Here is a 20,631-nt window from a genome sequence, read left to right on the forward strand (position 1 = left end):
CTATGTGAGCGCTATGAACTTGGCGTATGTCTGTTTATAGCTTGAAACTACACACTGTGATACTATTTTGAAATTTTTAATTTTCTTTCACAAAGTTTATCTCAGGTTATAGTAAGCAAATGTTAATATTAGCATGCCGGAAAAAGTAAGTCTGTCGCACATGGTTAAAATTCACTCTGTTAACTCTAGGAAAGTTTAAATTTATATACTTACATTTTGTAGAAATAGAGCGACAATGTATTTGATATTATAAATTGCGAGAGTAATTTAGTCAGATTAGAGACATGGAATTAGTAATGGTCGATGCACCTTTGCATATTTGCAGTTTCTGTTAGTAAATTTTGAATTTGAAAATGCTTTAATTGTCACATTTTCATTTACTATTTTTGCTCAGTGCACAATAAGCCTTGGTAAATAATCGCCGTTGTCAGTTACTGTTAATTTCATTCGAATATGAGACACATTTGCAAAATGTAGAAAGCGCAATAACACCTTCATGTCTAATAAGAGAACACCAAATACATGTTCAATTTACATTTTTAATTGTATTGAACCTCTTTTCTATGTTTGTATACAATAATGTAAATTTTAGAAAATAAACTTTCTAGCACCTTCAAAATGTGATGTTTATATATCGGTAACATTGTAATGGTTCAGCAGTTGTGGAAATATTTTTATTTATTCTTTGCTATTTGCAATGGCGTGCAGCCACTACGCCACCACCAAAACACCTGTCCAGCTAGCTTAAAACAAAATTGACACTTAGAATTTTATAATCTCTACTCTCTAGGACACGTCCGCAAATCCCTGCTTGTTTGGACATAATACCGCGCACGCAGGCGGTCGATAAATAAAATCAAAAATTAAACAATGAATTCGTTTTTTTTCAATAATCCAAATAATCTGCCTCTCGCCCCTTTCAAGTTACATAATATATGTGGCCGCACACACCGGTCCTTCCCATTGTCAAGCTTGTGGCGCCCAGTTTTATAATGCATTCGGACAAAAAACAGAAATACTTAAGGATTGTAAACGAAGACATTACAGAGAGAAAAATCAAGGCTATTGACATGAAATACTTACATGTGAAAAGAGAAACTAGAAGTCATAGGATCTGAAAGGAAACTAGAAGGTATCAGGGAAGCAGTTTAAGATGATTTGAGCTTACCTATGCAAAGAATGGCAAACAAAAAATAAGTGAAGCACATTAAAAGAAGGAAGAGAAGAAGCACAAGCACGATAGTTATACAATCCTTTGGAGAAGAAAGGTGGACTGAAGTAAGTGAAAAACATCATTTGTTTAAACAAAAGTGTAATACTTCAAAGCTAAAAACGGTTATTTTGCTTCATAAATATGTAAGTAATTTACGTCAACTCCCATGTCAAATTTACACCAAGACAAGACTGAACAATATAAGGTAAGTGGCTATTTCCAAACTTAAAAAATAAATGTGGGTTTACGTGTACGGTATACTTCATAGATAGTTCTTTAAACAATCTAATAAAAATCTCTCTAATTATTTTAAACATTTACTGTTTAAAAGACAACACCCTGTATATTTAATGCAAGGATAAGTTCCGGAAAGACAACTTACGAGGTTTTGAAAAGCGCTAGTAGGGTATGAAAAGTCTTCTAAATGTTTTCCAGTGTTTTCTAGGCGCTTTTTCTACAGTTTTGTTTTAAGCTCTCGGCCAAAATTCGACTATTTATTTATACAGTTTTGCAAATACCTACAGAAAAATACAGAGTTTACGGGATCAAATAAATCAAGATTTTACAATTTAATTTTAGGTGCAGGGAGTACAAAATAAAATTCACTTGTGGCCTTCGTAATGCTTGATAAATACACACAAATTTCTAAAATTTAATGGCCGCCTTGAGCCTTTTAAACTAAGCGCTCTGATTGGATCATTTTTTTTATCAGATCAGGTAGGTAGCGACTTACGTAGTAGTCTCAACCGAACGCTCTGTGTTCAGTTCGTGTCACGTGACTCAGCTTATCATTGTAGTCGCTCGCGAGTCCCTCAAGTTTTTCTACGATTTCCACAAATTTATGAGTGGTAATCATAAAATTAATTGCGAAACAATAAAAGTACAAACGCGGAAAATGTGGGGCATCATTTGTTTCGGCCCGATATTTATTTAACCGGTATATTTTTAAACAAAAGTTTTGAATAAGTATGGCGTCGCTTTTCATGATAGTTTGAATTTAAAGTTGTCCGTTGTGAATGTTTTGGTTTTGTGGAGTTAACAAATTAATAATAAGTAAGTAATTCGGGGAAATCTCGGCACTTTGCTCGCGTCGATGCTCATTTGTTGTTTGAAAACTATCTGGAGAAGATGACTTGCATTTTCAATGTGATAGTGCCCGGTTTTAACTATAAACTGTGCTTGAGATCAAGACACCTAAGATTTCATGGATATGCCGATTTGGGTAAGTTGGTAGATCTTCAAATATAACCTTAGTTTTGCGCTAGCTTCGGTACTTTCATACTCGGTTTAGGTATTGCTGCCTTATAATAAAACTACACATTTAAAAGTACTAGATATAATTAGCTTCAGTTTAGATGAATAAAAATATGACACGCTTCATTAATCATCTGCAAAACACACATGACAATTGGGTTTAATCATTTTTAAACTTTTCTGTACATTGGTGAAAACCATGAATCCATCGTCGCAAGTTCACCCTGCGCGTAAAGCTCGCCTTTGCATTGAACCAGTCTCCACCAATTAGTTTCAGTACGAAAACCATATACATAGATAGCTCCAAAAAAGAACCAAATACAAATAACTTCCATCAAATTATACATTATTTGTTTTTAAATTTTAATTCATAGTTTGGATAAATGAAAAAGTCCTGATAGGAACTTGAAATCGATAGCTCTGGTAGCTGGTTCGCGAGCTAAACCTTTCTTGTAAATCTTCATTTATACAGAACCTTATAGAGGTACTATTTATTTCACGACACAAATTTATATACATTATTTACAACACCCTTTAATACAAATTGAGCACTACTAACATTTTGAGTCGACATTTATATTTAAGTGAACGCTTAAGCAGTTGATTTAATTTTAATATATACCTATCTCACTTTTCAGTTGCTGAGAATAGAGGCGACTGCAGTGTTTGGTCCCTACTTTGGTTCGTGCCAGTTCTTAGAAGGACCTAAATTATAAGCTTAAACGGTAAGTGTAGACATATAGCCTCAAAGTAAAACATTAAAATGCATGAAGATGCTGTTTATTATGCAAATTTACAATGGGGAAGTTATAGGGCTTTAAAGTTACGCTTGGGAATATAGTTTTGTTTCAGTGTGTGACGTCGCTTGACCTATTCGCATACGATTCCTATTCGTTCGCTTAGTACGTGAACGGTTGGTTATTGGTGGACCGCACCGTTACCAGTCACTGCGACACTCGCTTAGGTCAAATGACGTCACAGGCAGTTAACCCACTACTGTGTTGCGCACTGAACACAGTCATTCATTGACGGATTTTCTATTTTTTTTTCTAGTTTATTAGTTTTGATCAACAATTTAATGTTGTTAGGTTAAATATTGCATTACCAATATCATGAAAGTTGACCATTGTTTGCCTAATTCTACTTAGATTTTCACATTGTAAACATCAAATGATTTTCTTTATTTTTAAGTTTGGCAATACTATAACGAAAATTTGTTCTGTTTCAGATTTGAGAGCGGCAGCGTTATAAAGGTAGGATTTTATTTTTTGTGCATGGGTTTTTGGGACGGTATCTTTTGATGTAGTCGTCAAATCGAAATGTCTATTGTGGATTTTCCAAAGGGTAGAAATCATTTTTCGAATATGTTTCCTTTTATTTTGTTATTATGGCAATTTAAAGCGCGCATGACGCAAAAATCTCCCCAATTGTATTTTAACATGGCAAATGAATGTCAACAAAATAATAATAGTAAAGCAGTATTATGCAGTGTGTCGCAAATTCGAGGGTGACCATTGAGATATAGGAAACAGTAAGACATACGACCTAGTTTGAATGAAGGCAAAGCTATACATTTTGGGGCCAAATCTACAGTTGCTCCGACTACTTTTGGAAAAAAATCGGAAAAACCCGAAACTGGGTAATTTTTTATTGACTTCCCCTAGAAGCAGGCATTATTTTTTCATGCACACTTGGGTCTAAGGTAGGACAATATTGATATTCACCAGTTAGTTGGTGACAATTAGTGAAACATCTAAAGCGGATTTAAAAAAGCGGCAAAGCATCTCAGTGTCAAGTGTGCAATCGGTCCAAGTGTTTGCCAGTTATCACGTTCACAGGCGAACTCCCCTATAAAGTTTGCATCGTTTTGCTCTGCCGCTTAATAAAGCCTCATCAATGTGACACATTCACAGTCATCATTTCAGAAGAATGGAATAACTCAGCTATTGGTTGCAAATTGTCCAATATTCACCTTTTGTTTAGATCTCCGTTTTCATTTCATCTTAGGTCAGTAACAAAGACATGAGTTTGAAATATTTTATTTGCCACTTTTAATTCAGGTTAAATTAATGGACAATTATAAACAAAATATGTTTACAATTAATCATGAGCGCATTTACAAAAAAAAAAAGTTTACACCTATGAGATCCAATTTAATGCACCTCGAGTAAAGTGGTACGATCACAAAACAGATGTAAAACACAAAAAATAAGTTACATGTCTTAAAGTAGACTAATCAATTCTCTCTTTTGCCTCGCAACGCGAATAGGACTTAAAAACTAACTGATTTCCTCATTACTTGTACGCTTAACTTAATACTTTTTTTTTTAATTACTATTTTGTACAAAATTGAAATAAATATAACATCTACACTAAAGCATAAAACGAATGTTTAGGCAGTAAAATCCATATTAACTCTTTGTTAATACAATAATCGATCCTTTACTACTTTCCGTGACACGCGCCCACTTTGATTATTTTAATTAAGGCAGATCTAAGTAAATAAAATGGCAATTTTCAGTACGACTCCTCAATCAAAATGTGTCGGAACACATCGATTACTTAAAGCACTGAAAAGTGTGACTGTGACTCAACATGGGCATCACCGGTAAATTAATAAATAAAGTTATCTTGTCTAAAAAGGTCATTGTGATTATTATTAGCTATCCTTTTTTCTCTCAATTAACTACACACAAGTGATTAGACACAGTATAAACGAATAAATAAATTTCTTAAATTATATTTAATGATAAATCGTTTGTTAAGGTTGCCAGTACCTGTTGGACAATATGAGGTAAGTGGCGGAGAGCCTCTGTCACGCCTGTTCTACGGGCTGTTCTGATGCGTAAGGTCTGCCGTCTCCGTACATGCTCACTGATGCTATGTAATTATTTGGCATTACCTGCAAAAAAGTTCCATTATCTCAATCAAAAAGTGCTACTTGAAAAACTAAATAAAAATTACTAGATATGTATAGGGTGGTTTAAGTTCTTGGCTCAAACAGATATGTAAAACACAAAAAATAAGTTACATGTCTTAAAGTAGGGACTAATCAATTCTCTCTTTTGCCTCGCAACGCGAATAGGACTTAAAAACTAACTGATTTCCTCATTACTTGTACGCTTAACTTAATACTTTTTTTTTTAATTACTATTTTGTACAAAATTGAAATAAATATAACATCTACACTAAAGCATAAAACGAATGTTTAGGCAGTAAAATCCATATTAACTCTTTGTTAATACAATAATCGATCCTTTACTACTTTCCGTGACACGCGCCCACTTTGATTATTTTAATTAAGGCAGATCTAAGTAAATAAAATGGCAATTTTCAGTACGACTCCTCAATCAAAATGTGTCGGAACACATCGATTACTTAAAGCACTGAAAAGTGTGACTGTGACTCAACATGGGCATCACCGGTAAATTAATAAATAAAGTTATCTTGTCTAAAAAGGTCATTGTGATTATTATTAGCTATCCTTTTTTCTCTCAATTAACTACACACAAGTGATTAGACACAGTATAAACGAATAAATAAATTTCTTAAATTATATTTAATGATAAATCGTTTGTTAAGGTTGCCAGTACCTGTTGGACAATATGAGGTAAGTGGCGGAGAGCCTCTGTCACGCCTGTTCTACGGGCTGTTCTGATGCGTAAGGTCTGCCGTCTCCGTACATGCTCACTGATGCTATGTAATTATTTGGCATTACCTGCAAAAAAGTTCCATTATCTCAATCAAAAAGTGCTACTTGAAAAACTAAATAAAAATTACTAGATATGTATAGGGTGGTTTAAGTTCTTGGCTCACGATTGGGATCTCCATAATGGTGAGAGATACGGTGTAGGTTAAATGCGGGCAAAGTTTTATTTGTGAAAAACACATTTGAAATTATTGAAAAATCGTTGAAAATAATTGAGATCACCGAAAAACTGAAAATGTCAAATTTCGTTTTTATTTTCCCTAGTTCCAGCAGTTTTGAATTATAGGTGGTATAACATAACAAATGACCATTATTAATTATGAATATAATATTATTTTTATCCTGGAATTAATTTATACCAGCTTTTACAACTGTTTGATATGATCACCATTTTTTTTAAAAACGGCTAAATCAAATGTCAACATATTATTATATTTTTGAAATTAGAAACAAAAGAGCAATTCAATTTTTGAAAAATATACAGGGCGTTTCATTATAAATTTACCAAATTTGCATTTTTTTCTAACCTTGCGATATTTATTTGTTTTTTTGTTTACTTTACAATTTTCTGGCAATTTTAAAATTTTTTTCTATCTCTTATAATAAACGCTGTGTCGAAATATACAGAATAACCCTGTACATAGCTTTTATTTAGTGTTCTTCATGAGCAATGATTTTTTGAACAGATGAATTTTTTGTTACTGGGGGGGGGGGGGGGAGGGGACATGTGAAATTACCTCAAAAATGATGTCTTGATAACCATAGCAGAAGGTGCTTCCAAATGGATTAGTCGTATTCGTCGAACTGGCCCGGTTTAGTACGACCGGTTTTTCGCTCGGTGTCAAATGCTTGCACAGATCGTCCCATCTCGAATAAGCGGTAACCTTAACGTCGGCCAACGGTAGAAGAAACTCGCACCTTTGGTACATGTTAAAATTATAATGACCAGGGTAATTGGTGTGCAGCACTAGCTTTTTCGCCAGATGCGAACGGGCGTCGAATAAAATATCGATGCCCAAAGTAAAGTAATTGAAGAAATAATCGCTTCTACGCTGTGTAACTCTACGATGAGCGCTGGGACTGTGAATCCGCATTTTATCTTCGCTCTTGTAGAAAATCCTCGATGGCGTTCCTAAAGCGGTCGCGACATCTTGTGTCGAGTCGCCCAACAGCAGGTGCTTTTCAAATTCCAGTTTAGTCGAATCGATTCTTCGAGAATGCCCGCCGGCTGTTAGTGTAAGACGCAATCCTTTCGTGAAGGAATCACCTCGTAACACCTCGGCGTTTCTTAAATACAACTGGCCATGATAACATGACAGAGGAAGTTCGGGGGCGGATGCCTGCTCTAAACTGGATCCGCTGTAGATCGCCGTGCGTGACACCAATGGTGAACTTCCGGGAGGGAAATGCAGCGAACCTACGTTAAATATCTAATCTTAATCTAATCGTTTAACAAGAAAATTACCTAAATTATGAGTATTGCCCGTTTGAAATTTGGACTCCACAGGAAAATAAAACGATAAACCTCTGAAGTTAAGCGCGAATAGCTGCTTCTCGGCGTCAAACACACCGGGATGCGTAGCTCCGAAGGAATGCTCAATTTGTTCTATCGATGGAAGCACTTCTGGGCAGTTGAAAGACAATCCACTAAAAAAGAACAAATGAGATTCGTTCACGACTTCGCGCACTTACCAATACTTTAATTTGACTAGCTTCATATTGTATATCTCTATTACCTTTAATCTTTGAACGATTGGATCGAAAAACAATCTAATACCGTCTTGAGGTAGGTTTATTATTATATCTACTTCTAAGGGGTTCTGAAAGCTAACAAACTCAGTAAAAAATTACACATTGCAATCACTTACCGAGTCATTGTACATAACTTGCACACCTTTGATTTGACCCACTTGGGATTGTATGATAGCGACGGATTGTGAAAAGTGCATGCCTGTAACAGAAAAACAAAGGTGATTTTTCTAGGCAGATCTGGGATGAACCTATGATTCAAATCACGAAACATCGTTTTGGGTCTTTAAAATGATTTTAATGCGATGATCTTCAAAACGGATTTCAATCTTCTCTGACTCTGTCCTAGAGAATCTTCTATGGATTCTTTTGGCATTAGGTATTTTTTTAAATATTCTTGAAAAAATTTTTTTAAATAAATTTCACAAAAATTTTTCATTGAACTGTTTCAAAAATCTCAAACAATTCCTAGAAATGATCTTGGAATCATTTTAAAATCTTAGGAATTGAATCTGCTTCAAAAGGTCCTTTCAAAATAATGCTTAGTAGTTTTTGAAAAATATGAAGGACATTCAAATCTGCAATTCAAGAATTTAGAACATTATTTTTTAATTTTCCAAAATTTAAAGATGTGCGCACGATTATTTTGTTAAAATTTGAAGAAATAATTAAGATAACAAAAGGTGCACAACCGCATTAGCTCTGATTATTCCTTAATTTAATTTTTCCCATGGAGTTTCAAATATTTATCTAACATAATCAATAACGATAGTCCAAACGACTTCTTAATGACGCAAATAAGGAGCGTGAAGCGTAAACGAATAATTCTAAAAAAATTACAATTCCAAATTTCAGATTGAAGCCCTTTCCTTCTGCCCCGCATTAAAATATGGTAGGTTACGTCATAAGCACTAGATAAGTAATAACAAAATTTGTCAGAATTTCATTGTAAACGCTGTCTCTCCGAAACCCAAAATTGGGTTTTTGTTTAAATTCACTAGAAAATAACTTTTTCGATGCGACACCCCGTATCAGGAAGAATTTCGTTCACAGTGTTTGCGGTCACACTCCTCCGAAACGGCTCAACCGATTTTTATGAATTTTTTTGTGTATTTGCTAGGTATAAGAATAGGTCGTAAAGCATATTTCATATCGCTAGGTGATGATATAGTTCGCCGGGTGGGCGAGATGAGGCGGCGTGCGCCGCCGAAACCGAGCGTATGTCCCATATTGTGTTTTTACTTCTGATTTTATTTGAACAGATACAAAAGAAACACTTTCTCATTGCTACTTTTTGAGCTCTACAAGACAGCTTTGAGAGATTTTTAATACAACGTTGCGGTTCAGAGAAATCATGAAGTTTATTTTTTTATATGACACGCAAAAAAAGTGCGCGCATACTGTAATGAGTAACATTTTATTACAAATACAACGTTGTATGGTACAAAAAAAAAACAAGAGTTGAAAACGTACAACGTCCTAATAGTGTGAGAATTTCTATTGGACGAATATGCGGGAAAATGGAAAAATTAGTTAGACGAAACGGTTTACAGGACTTATAAATATATTCGCATTTTGCTGTCAAAATCAACTAAGCACTCACTAACTAAGCATATTGGAATATATATACTCGCTTCGTCAAAAAGGGGTCGGCGATGGTCGCGCCTGCATAAATCAACTGGAAAAGGCAGCGTTTTTTTTTTTAATTTTCAAAAGCTGAGTTTGGTTTCCGTATCTTTTTGTCGAATTTGCCACCTTTTTAGGACATAGAGAAAAATGGACCTAGGGGTCTGGAGCTCAATTTTAAAGAGAAAATCACTGGCGAAAACAGACTTCTTTCTTAAAGTACTTTTTTATGTATCACAATACACAGTTTGTATACAGGGTGTTTGCTTTTTTTATACGACCCTAAACTGCATTTTTTATATGAACTAACCTATACAAAAATTCCTAAATGTTGATGATGATCGAGATGCATTCTACATAAAAAAGTGCTCTAAGAAAGATGTTAGCAGAACAGAATGAACTCGAGAATGAATTATCTTTAATAATAAGAAAGTTATGGAGTATTAAAGAAATTGACTAAATTCGAGAAACGTCCTCTAGCGACCAAATGATTAGAGACATCTGATTTCTGTTTGCGCCAGTGATTCTCTCTTTAGAATTAATTTTTCTAAAAAAGTGAGAGTGAGAGTTAATTCAAATATCAGATGGCATTATATGGCAACCGAAAGCGAGTAGCTCTGCAGCACAATAAATTGCACCGTGCGCGTGCGTTCTGTACGATAAAAAATATTTTTCATCCCCCTGAAAAAGAGGTGGGTTTTTTTTCAGAAATTGTAAATATCTTGGAAACGACTCAATGTGGGGGCCCAAACATTGTTTTCTTTTTTGTCCTCCAAATTTCAGACCACTGCGACTTTTTTTCGCAAAAGTAAAAAACGAAAAAAACAATTTTTCGCGGAATATTTGAGGTTATGTAAAAAAAAGTACCGAAATAGAAAAGTTGTTCACTTTTTTATTCCCAACTTTTGTTTCGAACATTTTCGCGTAAAATTAATAGTTTTGCCACAAATTAGCAAACATCCCTTTCAACCCACGGGATTTTGTTTTGATTACACAAAATACAAAAAACCAGGTTTGGATCGGGAACTCATTTTTTTTGGGAATAATTAGTACCCACAAGCATTTTTTTCGATTTTTTTGTTAACAATTTTTGTCCATTTCACATTTCTTTATTAGACAGTCCACCAATCGCACCTTAATCGAATTGGTTTGTTACATTTTTGGGATATAAGCTCGGTTTCAGCGGTTGCGTCACCTCGCTGAAATACTTGATGGGCCATTACGTCTGCTCGTCTTGTAGGGTTTCATCCATGAATATTAGATCTCGTATTAGATAATGTATAATATTCATTACGCTTTCATTTTACTGCTAAAGGTCCTTGTCTCAGACCTTGCAGATGAGGTCGCTGGAGATCATGTGCCAAATTTGGTGTTGATAGCCCTATAGGTAACAGACAGACAGACAGACAAACATTGCCATTTATAGAGATTAATTTCAAATTTGACACCAGTGAGGTGCCACACACGTTAGTTGTTAGCTTATTTGAGTGTGACTTTTTCTTACATTTTATGAATGTACAGTTTGTTGATTTAATTCACAATATTATGCATTATTTGTTATCGAAAGTCATTTATATACACAGGCCCTGGGCTACAGTCAAAAACTCTGATTTTTGGGCGCTAAGGGCCACATAATTTACTTTATTGCAATAAATGGTCAGGTTAAAGCTCAAAATTTGACTGACAACATACTTAATGGAAATTTCTGTGATAAAGTGCATGTAATATTTTGACAAAACATAAATTGAAAAATAATTGTGCAACAAAAAATATAAAACAATGATATACTTATCAATACTACTTTCCAATGGATTCACCAATAAAAATGATTTAACGAGAATAAATAGTCTGGGAGTATTTTTGTTAAAAAAAAGAGGATAATTTAGAGTGTCATTTAAATATTATAACAATAAAACGGTTTAAAAAAAAGAATACTCACCAAGCACAAATTCCCATTGTTCACAGCCCAAGGAACGTTCGGGAACGATCTCTAAATTCAGCATGTTTTTGCTTTAGATCGAAACTGGAGTTTCAAAAGTACGAAAACAAAAATCACAGTTAACTTTATGAACAATTTGTTCGAATTACGACGCACTCTTTGTTTGAGTTGAGCTCACGACGCCATACTAAAAATACAACTGTCACACAGTAACAGCTGATTCGACAGCGGCGCCACCTTTCTGTCACGGATAATTAAGGGTCAAATTCCCGCACGCATTTCACAATAAAAACAAACAGCTAAATATTTTGATTTTTTCGAATTTAATGGGCCGTATTCGATGGAGGCGCCATGCAATTACCGTCCGGATAGCGTTTCTTAAAGTTTTCTATTAAAAGCGGATCGACAAGCCGTATTCCGTCAACTTGATTACCGAGGGTAATCCAATTCGGCTGAATATTGTGCGGCCTTCCGAACAACTCGATCTTTCGGGTACCGGGCGAGAGACGTTCGATCATGCCGTAAATCTCGTCCGGCTTGTGACTCGTCGCGCGCACCTCCGCGACAATCACGTCCGAATCTAAGCCACGATTCAAATTCTGCGGACTGCCCTTCATCCCGACCAAGCAGTGCTCCTTACCGTGATTCAACCAGTGTCCGGTACGGCCCGTGCGGATAATCCTTTGCAACTGATTGGTTTTCACCCAGATTATTTCGTCGACACGTTCGTAGCCCCACAATTTTAAACACTCGCGTCCCAACTCCATCGCGCGACCGGTCACCCACAAGAAGATTAAACCGTCGTCTTGCAGTTGAGGTATGCCCAGCTGTCGCATTTCGTCGTCGGACATTGTTCCGTATGGAAGCTCCATGTGAATGTCCCAGGGAGGGTCGGCCATGATCACTGCGAACTTACCTAAAAATGTAAAACTAAGAAGGGATTTTTAATGTAAATGCATTTTTTATAGCATTTATTTATAACAAACCTAAAGCGGTCATATCCAAATATCGCAAATCACACTGCACCCACTGAGGCGGGTATAAAGTTGTACTTTCCGTGCTCGATAACGTACGACTCTGTACAGTCGGTATAACATCCTTACTTTGACCAGCACGATCCACCTCGTAATGCACATACTTGCACGTATCCATATGGAAACAAGTGTTCAAAAATGAACAGTCCCCTAACGATTCATCCGTATGCTTCTGTATTATTTTCTTAAAGTGCAACTTTTTGCACTGCTTGTTGCTCGCGTTCCGTTGACATTCGGCCTTCGTTCCATGCGGGCAAAACTCCATTACTTGGGCACCCCCTTGTGAACGAAAGCGTTCGGCCAACGACCGTTCTTTCGCGGTCGGTTTACTCAACAAATCTAGAATCTCCTCGCCTACTTTTTTACTTTCCTTCTCCTTAGTCGACGGCATAGCCAGCAGAGACTAAAATACAAATATAAATATTTGTCCAAATTTACAATGGAAATTACAAATATATCGGTAGTTTTCGAATCTTTTTTCTCCTTCTTTCGTTTTTCTTCGTCTTCATCGTCCTTGGCAGGGGACACATCGCGCTTACGTTTCGGATTTTCCTCCTTTTCACTTACAACCTTCAATTCACCCGTGGCTTCGTTTACGACGGCATTTAACTTACTGTGTTCGACAAAGACCACTTCCAAAACACTTTTACCGTCCTTCACGACATCTTTGAGATGAATCAGTTTTTGAGTTTCAAACTTTTGAAGTAAATTTGAAATCGCTTCGTGAGAAACGTAACGATCCAAGCTGGTTTTCAAGGTGCCGACTAGGTCGGTGGAAGTGATCGGAATTTGTAGGGTCACCTCGTTTAGGGTTTTTAACAGCTCCTTCTCAAGTTCCGGGTTGACTTTCAGTAAGTCGTCAGAGACCGCCGCTTCTGCTTTTGACTTCGTCTCATCTTTGAGTGCACCGACGGGACTGGGTGCGCCTCCTACTGAGTTTTCCAAGCAGTTTACAGGGGAGGACGTCCCCAAACTGCTGCCTAGTATATCCTGTCTTTCTTTTTTACGTTTTTCCAGTCGTTCTCGCAAACTGTTTCGTTTGCTTTTAATTGCTTGGATTTCTTCCCAAGCGTCCGACATTTTCGAGCGATGGAAGTAATTTGCCTAAGTGGAAAGATGGATATTAGCTCAGTTTCGGCATGTTTTTGATAAAAAGTGTTGTACACAAACACATGTATACAAAAGTCAACTACAAAAAAACTCAAATTTGACATTTAGCTTGTCTCAGGTAATTGTATACAGAGTATTACAAATTTACTTGACATAAAAAGCCAAAAGGGGTCTTTTACCTTGAATATGGCGAAAACTTTAACAAAAGTTGATGTGTGATACTTGTTTATTTTAAACAAAGGTGAGGGATACCTAGAAGTGCAAAAACGCAAATTTGAAAACGGTCTGTAACGAATCGTTCGTCGGTATAGTACACACTCGATGTATAAAGTAATGTTGAGGTGTAGTAGACACCGATCAAAAGTCAAAGTTTCTAACCTAAAACACATTTTAAATTCCCATAATTTGAATTGTTAAAAATGTCGAGAGTACAAGTGTTAGCTTTATACAAATCGCTCATAAAGGAATCACAAAAATTTGATTCCTACAATTATCGGTAAGTACTTTTCCTAATATAAAAAAATGCCATTTCCTTCCACTGCTCTGGTCGCAGAAACTATGCCTTAAGAAAAATAAGGGATTGCTTTAGAGAAAACATGAACTTGACTGATAATGCAAAAATCAAGGAAGAGATTTTGGGCGGGCAAAAGAATTTGGAAATTATTAGGCGACAAGTAAGTAAATCGGCGAAACCGCGGCAACCTTTTATCGTGATGAACTTCATCTAATTAACATTGTTTTTAGGTATTTGTGGGGAATTTGTATAAAACGGACAAACTGGTTATAGAGATGATGAAGTGAAAGTATATTTTGGTTGTAATTTGTCATTTAACTGTTATTTATAATACGCTTTTGTTATTTTGAGAAGTAAAACAGTACATAGTAGGCACACCAGGTTTTTTAGTTCATCCTAGGAATGTTGTAATACCTAAATACCCCCCCCCCCCCAATTTCCTTAAATTACTTGCTTTAGAAACAAATAAAAAATTGTTTGGAAATTTCCTAGGAAATATTAAACTGAAATGTCATCGCACTTGTCTTTGGAGGGGTGCATTCTGGCTGTTGACTGGGTCATTTATCAAAAAATGATTTTAATTTTATTTTCATTGTGTTTCAAAGCACGCAGAACAGTTGTCGTACAAACATTACTTCAATATCAAAAGAAACAGTGTATAGAATCTTTGTTATATTGAAATGTTTAAGAAAAAATGAATTATGTTATTACAAAGATCATGTTTGGTATAATTAAATTAAACCAATGTTATTTCATCTGTGTATGCGCTTTGAAGTCTAATGAGATTGTTGGTGTGCAGTGGTCATCAAGCAAAATGATGTGGAGGGGCACCACTGATTTTGATTATGTTCACTGTTGAATTAAAGTGTACCATATTGCCGGCCAGCTTGGTGTAGTGTTACATGCCTATCCGCAAGTAAGAGGGTCCCCTGTTCAAACCTAGAAGTATACAGTATTTTTTATTAAGCAGTAGACATAGGGATTTACGTATATTGTTTTTCCCTATGTCTACTTTTAAATGATAAAATCTCTTCTGAAGGACGCCTAGTTTATGCAACTAGAATAACTTCAACTGAAGGAAGCGTTAATATTGTTAATTGGTATTGGGACAGTAGCAATTTAAGAAGCGTAAGGGATGTGAACCCAAAGTATAAACAATATGCAAATTAATTAATAATGACAGCCAGGTATTTGTTTTAAGAAGTTATTTTGGTTGCATAAAATTAGGCGCTCTTCAGAAGTGATTTTGTCATTTAAAAGTAGATATAAGGGAAAAGCAATGCACGTAAATCTGTCTACTTCTTAATAAAGAGCACTGTATAATGGTTGAGCAGCCTTAAAAAACCAGACAATTCATTGGATATCCCCAAATTTTTATATTACACCTACACTGTACCACAATTACAATTGTACCCTGCCACCATTTAATATCACAAACATAACGGAAGACAATTAAGTTAAGACTACTTTGTGCTTAAAAAACTTTCAAGATCCTGTTGGTCCAAGTCCAGCTGAATTTCCTCCAATAAGGCACTGCTTTGACTATTGGTTTCAATTTCTAAAAAAAACTCATCAAGCAGAAACTGGGCAACATTTCGACTTACTAGGCATATTTCCTAAGCTTTTAAACGTCCGTAGATCGTCATTAAAGGCATCTTGGAAAACTTGCTGGCGTTCTTCCAACAGTTTCTTTTGTTTCAACTCGTATTCCGCCACTGTTTGAGTATGTTTCGCTGCCATTTCCGTTCTTACTTTTTCGAAATGTGCTACAACTCACTGTTAGCGACAGATCGGCTTGATAGGTTGCCAACTTACCCATCTTCTTTTCTTTGTATAACGCCAACTGGTACTTATGCTCGACTTTACGTCTCTCCAATTCTATTCGTTCAATTAAATCCTCCAAATCCAAGATACCTTTCTCGACGTTCTGGAAACTGGTGTGTAAATGTTTGATTTGTTCGCAACACGTTTCCATACTCTTATTAATTGTCGGTGTCGCGTTAAGTAGGTGCGTTATTTCGACAACGTTCGTGTAGTCGACACTGGTTTTGGTGTGTAATAAGTTGATCTCTGCGGCGAGCTTGGCCGCACTGCTCGCATTTTCTTCGTTTAAACTGTGGATGTCTGCCCATTGATCTTGATAATGGGTGAGAATGTCTGCGCCGGCATTTAATGTATTTACGGGGCTTTTTGTAGGTCCTTCCTCATTTGTGGGGCTTAACAAACCAATTTTACTTACGTTAAGCAGTTTTCCTTTTAACGTTGTTAACATTGCTACTGGTGGTGGTCTAAAAATGAAATTTGTTTACGTTTGCTTTGACTTTTTGGGGTTAGGGTTAGTTGAAGGGGAGGAGTTGCAGGGTGCTTTTGCGTAACTGTTATAAAATCACGTTGCCATACCGTTATAAAATAACAGGTCGCGAATTGTTTACATTTTCGAAACTTGAAGCCTTCATCGGGGAATACAAATTATAATTTTGGGGGCATATTTGAATAACGACCTTCATTTTTGAAAATCTCGTCTTCCAAATGGATATCTCAAGATTTTTTTGAAAAAATAGATTTTCGAATCGAATTAATTTCATTAGAAACTCTTTTCAATTCTAGAAATGTAGAAAGCTCGCAAGCAACTTTGAAATCAGGGGAGAGGGGGGCGTTAGAAAATTACAAAAATTATAATTATAAGTTTATTTTTATTACTTCTAGAATTTGCTGTAGTTTCTTACTTGGGGTAATTTATGCCAAAATTCTGGAGGAAATGTAAGGACATTTTTGAAACGAAGAATGTTGTGGGAAACGGTGAAAATAAAGAAGATTCTGAATAATTTCATGTTGGCGGAAATTTTGGGGAATAGAGGTCAATTTTTAAAGAAATACTGTAAAGAAATTGAATAATCCAAGGTAGCATGCGAAGCTCGAAAAAGTTGAGGAAATTTTGCATGAAATAAAGGTTATTTTTGGGGAATGAGAAAATTTTGGAGGATGAATGAATTTATGGGAAATGGAACTATGTTCTACTATTCGCCCCTAAAAATGATCAACACGCCACAAAAACTAAATTTATTTATTTTGCCCAAATTACACGAGACACTAAATTTACTGGGTTCGTAAACACACGTGTCATAATTTAAGAACAATTGCAAAATTAAACCAGCTATATCTTTGTCGAAAACTGTAAACTAAATTTAACCGACAACGGAGTGAAAACATTTCAAATTCGGGAGGTAAAGTCAAGTTTTTGAAAACATTTTTGAAGTGAACGAAGCGTTTCACCGGAAAACGACGTGTTTATTTAATATCAATGATTGATAGCACGATTTTGTGCAAAATAATGATGCGAGAAGAGGGTATTTTTATTAGACCATCGTCTCCATTTAAGGGATGAATTCTGGCGCAGTACGGCGGGCAACTTTGATTCAAAAGGTTTACGCGTTGATCATGAAATGTCCCCTTTCAACGAGACCAACAATCGCGTCATAACAATCAAAACGTCATGTTTATGTCAAACTAAAATTTCTAATCTCGCGTAACTACATGGACGATATCAAATGCAGGTTTAAAGAATCGAAGAGCGTCGTAGAATTGCTGGCTAGTAATACCTGGAGTAACGTATCACAAAACTACCAACGCGCACATCAGGTATAAGAACTACTGTCATAAAATAATCATCGTGCAGCATTCACTCCTAGAAACTATTGGCCAAAGAAGAAATGTTACAGGATGACTTCCTTCACGAGGTTCGCACTCCGCTGAGAGTTCGGGATGTTATACCTGAGAGTAGGTTGGCTCAGTATTGCAACAGCGAGTACGGCGAATGGGAGGAGTGTTACAAAGATACCAGTAAATTAAGCATCTTCTGTTCGTGCGTGAACGATGACGAGTCAAGGCAAGAGCCGTGGATGCTGCCCGAAGTGGAGGAAGCATTTGTTTCGTTGGCGTACACGCCCTCTGTCGAAGAAATTGAGTTGGTGCAATTTCAAAAATCTCACAAATGCAAACTTCCGGATAACTTCCGAAAGTTTCCCTTCTACGCGTCTTTTTCCGAAGCCGAAGACGCATCTGCACGTGAAGAGTTGATGGAGCATAAACCGGTAGAGCTAACGGTGGAGACGTTCGAAGAGATGATTCTTCGTCTCAAAATACGGTGCGATGCAGTGAAGCATTTGTGGTCGCGTTATTCGCAGGCAAAAAGCGAAGATGAAATCGAGGAGAAGCAAATTTTAAAGTCGCGGTTCGGAAATACATTCGCCGTAGAGAAAAAGAACGATCACGAGGTGAGTCCGGATTGGATTTTGGACAAGTGCCATATTAGAAGAATGGATTTTAGTAACCTGCAGTATTTGAGCGATACCATTAGAGCTTTAAAGGGGCACTATTTCCATCTTGAAAAATTCTCGCGGGTGTCGGAGACGGACGTGAAGGATACAACTCCGACTACCCGTCGGTTGTATTCTGATGTTCTGCGTGAAAATCACCATGAGTGTCTTGCTCCTTTGGTGGAAGAACCACTGTATTCTCAAGCAAAACGTTCATGCATGGAAGAACCCTTGTCTTCCGATTTTTTTATGGAACCGCCTCCAACGTGTTCCACCGGTATCTATACGAATTATTATGAAAATGTCACCGCTTCAAAAAATTGCTCGTACGAAAACACATACTGTGCGCATACTTATGGTAACGTTTACTGTCACAATTCACAAAACACCAACCTGCATAACAGTTATATGCACAAGGAGCTCGTCTACTCAAATTTTTACCAGCATTCCTCTTTGAGCCGACAGTCTTATACGCCAACGTGGTTCGCACCCACCCGAAACCCTCCAGTTTTCGCCTCGCCCCCATTACCTTATTTAACTGCACAGCCATCAAGATCGAACCAACCCTATCCAATGTTTTACTTGCGAACGCCCAACGTGCAAACCTACCACTACTCCCAAAATCCACAACAGTGGGCGACGAGTTCCACTCAGCAGTTTTCCTCCGACCCCCAATGCGTCGGAAATTATGGCAAAGTTAAGACGAAATCGGTTCCCGACGCAATGAAACGTCACGCGAGTTACGAGTTTACGTCCCAAGACAAAAGGCTTACCGTCAAGCCTGCATTATCGACGTCATCTTTAGAACATCGAGGTGACTCGAATCGAGTATTGCCCGTTTCGAGCAGCCTTTCGGAGGATCTTGAGAGGCAGGCGTTGGAGCAGTATCAAAACTCGAACGAGAATTTATATCGGGAACTGGAAAAGCAAGCGGAGGAGCAATACGACCATGATGATCCAATGGAAAACGATTTGCGATCGCCTTATTTAAATCGGTATCGTGTCAGACGATGAAATAATGTGCGTTTTTTTGTTCTTTCGTGTTTAACAAAATACAAATCTTTGAATGTTAGGCAAGCCTTTAAACACGCTCGTGTATTGTTGGTTGCGGATCGCCTGAATTTTAAGCTTAGAATCTCTAGACTCGAATGCAATGTCGGAGGATCTCGAAAGGCAGGCGTTGGAGCAATATCAAAACTCTTGACGAGAATTTATATCGGGATTTGAGTATCGTGTCAGACGATGAAATCATTTGTGCTTTTCTGGTTTATAAATTCTTCGAATGTTATGCAAGCATTCAAACACGCTCGTGTATTGTTGGTTGCGGATCGCCAGGGATTGCATCCAAATTTTAGCGTAGAATACATCCGCGGGATGTGTATTTTCTGTAGCATGATATACATTACCAATTCCATTGAATAAGTACTTATTTCAATGACATTACCTACATGCCCAATTATCAATTATTGTTTTTTTATATATAATTCATTTTTTTTTTATTTTTCAATTTAAACAAAAAGAGAAAATCGTACCAATATCTAAAGGCATATTTAACCTTTTAACGCTCGAAAAGACTTAAAGACTTCAAAGGAATGATTTTGCAACAAACAAAAAAACTTTAATACGCATTTCTACAGCAAATATGTCGTCATCCATGAACTGCTATCGACGACATTCAGCTGTTTCCTGGATTTGCTGTCAAAACAACGCATTTGGATTAAAGTGTTTTTCGTTTGTTTTTGACATTGCAATTTGTAACGCCACTGCAATTTACAATGGCTAGGTACCCATTTATCGTCGATACTAAAAATGTTTCAAACGAAAATTAGAATGTGTTTGCGCAAATATACACATTTTTCGAGCAATTGTTTCTCATTTGAAGAATAAAGAACCACTTTCTATGAATGCGGGGGTATGGCGTACCACCACTTTTTATAAATAATTAATAAAACGTACCCCCACATATATCGTGAAACAAAAACGTACCCCAAAGGATTTGATGATTGTTGACCAAACATAAAAATTAAATTTGAGAATTTTTTCCCAAAAAACAAAGGTATCTAGGGATGTACCTAACGAGCGATCAAAAATAAGTTGCTGTCGAGTCGCCTTTGGAAGTTCAAGTTTAGTACGATTTCCCATGTAAACAAAAATTCCAAAGGTCACA

The 20,631-nt window shown here is 36.6% G+C and overlaps 5 protein-coding genes and 1 long non-coding RNA gene across 7 annotated transcripts; 3 read left to right on the forward strand and 3 right to left on the reverse strand.

Annotated features, from left to right (window-relative positions):
* The first annotated feature begins 2,023 nt into the window (after positions 1-2,023).
* Positions 2,024-4,305, forward strand: LOC116173623. Its single transcript, XR_004145964.1, has 3 exons — positions 2,024-2,435; positions 3,106-3,192; positions 3,696-4,305. It is a non-coding gene; the product is annotated as an uncharacterized LOC116173623 (long non-coding RNA).
* Positions 4,306-5,479: 1,174 nt separating this feature from the next.
* Positions 5,480-11,705, reverse strand: LOC116173605 (UPF0183 protein CG7083). Its single transcript, XM_031491223.1, has 6 exons — positions 11,491-11,705; positions 8,045-8,127; positions 7,869-7,996; positions 7,642-7,823; positions 6,914-7,593; positions 5,480-6,185 (listed from the first exon to the last, which is right to left on the reverse strand). The coding sequence occupies exons 1-6, from the start codon at positions 11,552-11,554 to the stop codon at positions 6,099-6,101; spliced, it is 1,224 nt and encodes a 407-aa protein (XP_031347083.1). The 5' UTR covers positions 11,555-11,705; the 3' UTR covers positions 5,480-6,098.
* Positions 11,706-11,776: 71 nt separating this feature from the next.
* On the reverse strand, positions 11,777-13,733 carry LOC116173594 (N6-adenosine-methyltransferase catalytic subunit-like). Its single transcript, XM_031491215.1, has 3 exons — positions 12,975-13,733; positions 12,477-12,927; positions 11,777-12,406 (listed from the first exon to the last, which is right to left on the reverse strand). Exons 1-3 carry the CDS (start codon positions 13,602-13,604, stop codon positions 11,814-11,816), a joined length of 1,674 nt encoding a protein of 557 aa, XP_031347075.1. The 5' UTR covers positions 13,605-13,733; the 3' UTR covers positions 11,777-11,813.
* A 234-nt stretch (positions 13,734-13,967) lies between these two features.
* LOC116173613 (LYR motif-containing protein 4-like) lies at positions 13,968-14,525 on the forward strand. Its single transcript, XM_031491236.1, has 3 exons — positions 13,968-14,130; positions 14,188-14,308; positions 14,379-14,525. The coding sequence occupies exons 1-3, from the start codon at positions 14,054-14,056 to the stop codon at positions 14,433-14,435; spliced, it is 255 nt and encodes an 84-aa protein (XP_031347096.1). The 5' UTR covers positions 13,968-14,053; the 3' UTR covers positions 14,436-14,525.
* A 975-nt stretch (positions 14,526-15,500) lies between these two features.
* LOC116180167 (dysbindin protein homolog) lies at positions 15,501-16,507 on the reverse strand. The gene is made up of 3 exons (XM_031500027.1): positions 15,964-16,507; positions 15,753-15,914; positions 15,501-15,706 (listed from the first exon to the last, which is right to left on the reverse strand). The coding sequence occupies exons 1-3, from the start codon at positions 16,418-16,420 to the stop codon at positions 15,612-15,614; spliced, it is 714 nt and encodes a 237-aa protein (XP_031355887.1). The 5' UTR covers positions 16,421-16,507; the 3' UTR covers positions 15,501-15,611.
* A 1,051-nt stretch (positions 16,508-17,558) lies between these two features.
* LOC116158963 lies at positions 17,559-19,536 on the forward strand. Of its 2 annotated transcripts, none has more exons than XM_031471843.1 (2): positions 17,559-17,787; positions 17,868-19,536. In XM_031471843.1, the coding sequence occupies exons 1-2, from the start codon at positions 17,683-17,685 to the stop codon at positions 19,476-19,478; spliced, it is 1,716 nt and encodes a 571-aa protein (XP_031327703.1). In that variant the 5' UTR covers positions 17,559-17,682; the 3' UTR covers positions 19,479-19,536. The 2 variants fall into 2 exon arrangements, with proteins under 2 accessions (XP_031327703.1, XP_031327702.1); XM_031471842.1 differs by having other exon boundaries at positions 17,560-17,787; positions 17,838-19,536.
* The last annotated feature ends 1,095 nt before the right edge of the window (positions 19,537-20,631 follow it).

This window comes from Photinus pyralis, unplaced genomic scaffold (genome assembly GCF_008802855.1).
Source record: "Photinus pyralis isolate 1611_PpyrPB1 unplaced genomic scaffold, Ppyr1.3 Ppyr1.4_LG1, whole genome shotgun sequence".
Classification (NCBI taxonomy): domain Eukaryota; kingdom Metazoa; phylum Arthropoda; class Insecta; order Coleoptera; family Lampyridae; genus Photinus; species Photinus pyralis.

Excerpts from the sequence above, each read along its gene's own strand:
- LOC116173605 (XM_031491223.1), bottom strand. The coding sequence starts at position 11,554 with ATGCTGAATTTAGAGATCGTTCCCGAACGTTCCTTGGGCTGTGAACAA. Across the intron at positions 7,997-8,044 it reads AAGTTATGTACAATGACTCG|AACCCCTTAGAAGTAGATAT; the intron begins GTAAGTGATTGC and ends GTTAGCTTTCAG. Across the intron at positions 7,824-7,868 it reads CTAGTCAAATTAAAGTATTG|TGGATTGTCTTTCAACTGCC; the intron begins GTAAGTGCGCGA and ends GTTCTTTTTTAG.
- LOC116173594 (XM_031491215.1), bottom strand. The coding sequence starts at position 13,604 with ATGTCGGACGCTTGGGAAGAAATCCAAGCAATTAAAAGCAAACGAAAC. Across the intron at positions 12,928-12,974 it reads CGAAAACTACCGATATATTT|TCTCTGCTGGCTATGCCGTC; the intron begins GTAATTTCCATT and ends TTTGTATTTTAG. Across the intron at positions 12,407-12,476 it reads TTTGGATATGACCGCTTTAG|GTAAGTTCGCAGTGATCATG; the intron begins GTTTGTTATAAA and ends TTACATTTTTAG.
- LOC116173613 (XM_031491236.1), top strand. The coding sequence starts at position 14,054 with ATGTCGAGAGTACAAGTGTTAGCTTTATACAAATCGCTCATAAAGGAA. Across the intron at positions 14,131-14,187 it reads TTTGATTCCTACAATTATCG|AAACTATGCCTTAAGAAAAA; the intron begins GTAAGTACTTTT and ends CTCTGGTCGCAG. Across the intron at positions 14,309-14,378 it reads TGGAAATTATTAGGCGACAA|GTATTTGTGGGGAATTTGTA; the intron begins GTAAGTAAATCG and ends CATTGTTTTTAG.
- LOC116180167 (XM_031500027.1), bottom strand. The coding sequence starts at position 16,420 with ATGTTAACAACGTTAAAAGGAAAACTGCTTAACGTAAGTAAAATTGGT. Across the intron at positions 15,915-15,963 it reads ATACAAAGAAAAGAAGATGG|CACATTTCGAAAAAGTAAGA; the intron begins GTAAGTTGGCAA and ends AGTGAGTTGTAG. Across the intron at positions 15,707-15,752 it reads AAGCTTAGGAAATATGCCTA|AAATTGAAACCAATAGTCAA; the intron begins GTAAGTCGAAAT and ends AGTTTTTTTTAG.
- LOC116158963 (XM_031471842.1), top strand. The coding sequence starts at position 17,683 with ATGGACGATATCAAATGCAGGTTTAAAGAATCGAAGAGCGTCGTAGAA. Across the intron at positions 17,788-17,837 it reads ACTACCAACGCGCACATCAG|AAACTATTGGCCAAAGAAGA; the intron begins GTATAAGAACTA and ends ATTCACTCCTAG.